Source organism: Miscanthus floridulus, chromosome 10 (assembly GCF_019320115.1).
Source record: "Miscanthus floridulus cultivar M001 chromosome 10, ASM1932011v1, whole genome shotgun sequence".
Classification (NCBI taxonomy): domain Eukaryota; kingdom Viridiplantae; phylum Streptophyta; class Magnoliopsida; order Poales; family Poaceae; genus Miscanthus; species Miscanthus floridulus.
The window spans coordinates 14,328,850-14,333,508 of NC_089589.1; the positions used below are offsets into that span (position 1 = coordinate 14,328,850).

At 42.5% G+C, this 4,659-nt stretch overlaps 1 protein-coding gene across 1 annotated transcript; it reads left to right on the forward strand.

The window, feature by feature from the left end:
- The first annotated feature begins 2,729 nt into the window (after nucleotides 1-2,729).
- Nucleotides 2,730-3,891, forward strand: LOC136487707 (phytosulfokines 5-like). Its single transcript, XM_066484808.1, has 3 exons — nucleotides 2,730-3,030; nucleotides 3,165-3,259; nucleotides 3,361-3,891. The coding sequence occupies exons 1-3, from the start codon at nucleotides 2,886-2,888 to the stop codon at nucleotides 3,484-3,486; spliced, it is 366 nt and encodes a 121-aa protein (XP_066340905.1). The 5' UTR covers nucleotides 2,730-2,885; the 3' UTR covers nucleotides 3,487-3,891.
- The last annotated feature ends 768 nt before the right edge of the window (nucleotides 3,892-4,659 follow it).

Sequence of the window (4,659 nt, forward strand, 5' to 3'; positions counted from 1 at the left end):
TAAATTATATATCCTCACACTATATTTTTATATATGCAGATATGAGATGACAAAACTCAGAAAGAGAAAGAATAATGATGTTGGTTTCATTGATCCAAATGTCGTATTCAAACACCCTAATCCCCCACCTCAATGAAAAGCTGAACTCGAGAAAAATCTCATGAGGTTCTTAGTGAACCAACAAAACAAGGACATACTCTTCCCCTACAACTTCAAGTGAGTGTTAAATAATTAATGTCGACTATATGGACATTTGTTCAATTATTTGCTTACTAGCTAAGCTATCTCCCATATATATATATATATATATATATATATATATATATATATATATATATATATATATATATATATATATATATATATATATATATATATATATATATATATATATATATATATGTTGACTCTAGTTAATGTCGATCATATTTGTGTATAAAAACATATGCAGCAATCACTGGATATTGATGGTCATCAATATGGCCAATAGTCGGTTGAGCATCTTAGACTCGTTAAGAAAACATCAAACAGAGTAACAAGACATGATAGATATTATCCAAGGGTAATTTGGTCTCTCTAGCAACTATATATACCCCGATCTCTTAACTACAACAATTATTAAAGGCCAAATTAATTTTTTTATTTTATTGGGCGCAGTGTTTGGAAAAGTTTCATTGAGGAACACCACATGAAACATTGCAAAGCGCCATTGGATTTAATCGCACACAAAGTAAGTACTAGCTACATTTATATATATATATATATATATATATATATATATATATATATATATATATATATATATATAATTCAATTAACACCATGCATGCTTTCAATTCACTGGATCTTTTTTCTCGTAAAAGTGGGTTCTGAGGCAAGAACAGGGGAACAACTACTGCGGATACTATGTTTGCGAGTTTATCATGGCGTACGCAAAAAGAACTCCTGAAGAGATCCTCAAAGTACGATATATAAATATATTCATATATTCACAATTTCTTTTATTGCTCATATATATAAGTAATCACGTGACCAACACATACATACATACATACATACATACATATATATATATATATTAATACATTTCCTTTAACTTTTATTGAAGACTCTATGGTTGAAGAAAAAAGTCATACGACGTGACCAACTGAAAGCAATTCAAGAGACCATAGCAGGATTTTTTAATGACCAGGTTTTAAACCCCACCGGCGAGTTCTACAATGACGTGAACGAAACATGGAAGCCAAACCAGATGGAGTGAATTTGTTATCCTAAGGATATGATAGAATATACAATGCAAGCTTTATTTGTAATAAATATATACATATTATATGTACATAAAATAACGTACACTATATGTATATGCATGTAATATATACGTTAGTTTCATACTTTAGTTTGAATAAAATGTTCGAACATTATAAGCGTGTATAATAAGTATATTATTAGCAGCGTAGAATGCGTATTCAAAATCCTATTCGAAAACCAAAACGAATCATCAATTGAAAATAGAAACAAAAAAAAAACCTTTAGTCCCAGTTGGTAATACCAACCGGGACTAAAGGGCTGGCTCACGTGGCCAGGCCGGGAGGCCTCTTTAGTACCGGTTGGTATTACAACCGGGACTACCTTTAGTCCCGGGCTAGAAAACAGGACTAAAGGAGGGGCTCTTTAGTCCCGCATTTGTGCTCCCGGTTGAGAAACCGGGACTGAAGGGGTTTCCCAACCGGGAGTAAAGCTCGTTTCTGTACTAGTGTTAGGTCCTCAAACTAGCCTGTTTAATTATATGATCCTGGTCCCTAAACTCGCAAATAGTTCAAATCATCAACCTATGTTCGGGTCTTAGATGGGTCTAGACCTATGTCCGTATGCAAGGACATCTCCATGGGTTCCATGGTCATATGCATACCAACTCAAGCCTCCAGACATGCCGGCCCCAGTTGTGTCGCTACCAACCACAGCAGTCTCTCTCAAGCTTTGATGGTCCCGGGCCACAAGCTCACCAGAAGAGATGGAGCTCAGGGGATAGAGGGATGGGGAAGAAAGATGAAGCTGACATATGGGCTCCACATGTAAGCACACCATATCAGCATACCGGCATGGATGTAGATCCATTTAGACTGGCTCTTAGATCCGAACATATGTTGAGAATTTGAATCGGTGATTTGCCATTCAGTAATTTGGACCTCAAGTCTCGAGGTGTTATGAGCATGCCGCCACACAAGTGAGCTTAACTCATGTTATGGTAATTTGGACTTCAGGTGACATGCATGATTAGTAAGTTTAGGAACTTATTAAATGTGTACTCTGATAGTAGTTTGGAGACCTAGATATGACACCCCGTTACAAATTCGTGCACCGTCAATGTATGTATTTTACTCTATAGATAGATAGAAGGCCAAACCAAAACTCTGTGGCCCCGTTCGCTGGTCTGAAACTTGACTGAAACTCATTGAAAACACTATTCTGACTGAATTGTTGTGAGAGAAAAATACTGTTCCGACTAAAAAAAAAGCCGAACAAACCGAATATGGGATAAGCAGGGCCATTATGTACACGTTATGAACGTACCCTGTGGCCGACTCCATTGCGGGTCCGGCCGCAAACCGTGCGTGCTTCGACGATCGACTTGCGGCCTCCGCCTCTCTCCTTGGGAATGGGAGATTGGGACGAGGGGCGCCGCTTGCAGTAGCAGCTCTGGACCTCTGGCATTATAAAGAGAACCGCCTCGGCGCCACCACGACCCCGAGCACCCGAGAGCCAACACAAACAAGGTCCCAGAGCGAGCAGCAGCAGCCAACCAGCCGCTGACTACTTAGCTCCCCCTCCTCCTTTGCTCCCCTTGGACAACGCAGCGCGTAGTTTTCAACGTTTCGGAGGCCGACATGGGGCGTGGCCGCAGCAGCTCTCGGCCACCCGCGGCTCCTGCCCTGCTGCTCCTCCTCCTCGTCTGCTTCTCCCACGGCGCGGCGGCGGCTCGTCTCCTGCCGCTGCAGCCTGCTGTCGTTCGTCCTCTGGTTCTTCACCAAGGTACCTAGCTACCTCACTCGTCCGGCCGTGCCATGCGTACACGGCTGGTGAAGCTCTTTTCTAACCCCATCCTATCTACCAGCTGCTGGCCTGCTGCTTCGTTAGCTGCCCTGATGTTCTTGTCCTTTCTGCAGCGGAGAATGGTGCCACAGCGGCAGCTGCCGACGGCGGCCTCGTGCTTCAGGAAGGTGAGGCCGCGGGCAATGGCGACGAGCTCTCCATCTCAGAGGTGAGGCGAAGGGAGAAGGAAAAATCCATCCCAATGAATCTACAAGTCTCGGTTAGAGCTGATGTCAGCTAAAGCTAATCTTTGATGTCCTGCATCTGCAGATGATGGGAGCAGAGGAGGAGGCGGCGGCGGTTTGCGAGGAGGAGAATGACGAGTGCTTGGAGAGGAGGCTCCTTGGCGACGCACACCTCGACTACATCTACACGCAGCACAAGGGCAAGCCGTGACCGACCGTGAGGAGGAAGATATGCACTAGCCTTGCCGGTTTGGTTTGGTGGTTTGGGTTGGGTTGGGCAGATCAGAGTGCGTACATGCATGCTGGGAAGTTGATACATCATGCTGGAAACCGCATCTGGTTCTATGATACCATGGCCTTGTTTAGATTGCAAACTGGACATTCTAGCATGTTTCGTTTGTATTTGACAAACTTTGTCCGATCATAGACTAACTAGGTTCAAAAGATTCGTCTCGTGATTTACAACCAAACTGTGCAATTAGTTTTTTTTTTTACCTACATTTAATGCTCCATGCATGCGTCCAAAAATTGATGTGATGGAGAGAGAGTGAAAAAACTTGAATTTGGAGGTGATCTAAACAAGGCCCATATTAGAATATATCTACATGCTCGTTTAATTATGTTGTTGCCTGGTGGTAGATAGGTAAATCTGTATGTGTGTGTGTCCAATACTAATACATGGTTGCTACCTAGTACTAGTGCCAGGTCCATGCCTGGTGGTAGATAGGTATATCCCGGCAGTATAAAGATTGCGCAGGTCCATGCTAGAGTAGTAGAGAGTGGTTTGGTTGTTTTCTCACTGATGTATAGGCCGGTGTGCATGCTAGCTAGCTCTACTAGTTTGATTTGGGGGGTGTGTGTGTGATCGAGATCAATTTGTGAACGAGCTTAATTGTGTCCGTCATCGATCCACTCCAACTTAATCAAATGAAACTAAACTTAGTATACTACACACACTTGTACTAACTCTGAGCAAGCCTGAATGTCTGTCTCCCTGTCAGATTCTCTGATGATTTCCTACTTGTAAACAGTTTACCCTCTCTCTCTCTCTCTCCGCCTGCCTGCTGGATCTTGTCAATCCAAGGAAATAATAACCATTTTCTTGTTACCAGCCTGCAAGAAAACAAGCATTGTGGGTGATGTAGCCACAGTTGCTACACACAGTCTACAGTACTAAACTATGTGAGTTTACAATTTACATTACAGCTGAGCTGCTCCCCGAGATTCAACATGATGCATGGTTGGAGGGAGCTGGCTAGCAGAAGTCAACACCATGATACCATTCGGCTACACTTCCTTTTTTTCATAAAAAAAAGAAAAAAGGATGGAAATGATCGGTTACAGCTCATTTTCATGTCTTGGATGAGCAGAGCTGCCCCGGAAA

Bases quoted from the DNA above. Each gene is read 5' to 3' on its own strand.
- LOC136487707 (XM_066484808.1), top strand. From the start codon at position 2,886: ATGGGGCGTGGCCGCAGCAGCTCTCGGCCACCCGCGGCTCCTGCCCTG. The intron at 3,031-3,164 runs GTACCTAGCTAC...TCCTTTCTGCAG, and splicing joins TCCTCTGGTTCTTCACCAAG to CGGAGAATGGTGCCACAGCG. The intron at 3,260-3,360 runs GTGAGGCGAAGG...CTGCATCTGCAG, and splicing joins ACGAGCTCTCCATCTCAGAG to ATGATGGGAGCAGAGGAGGA.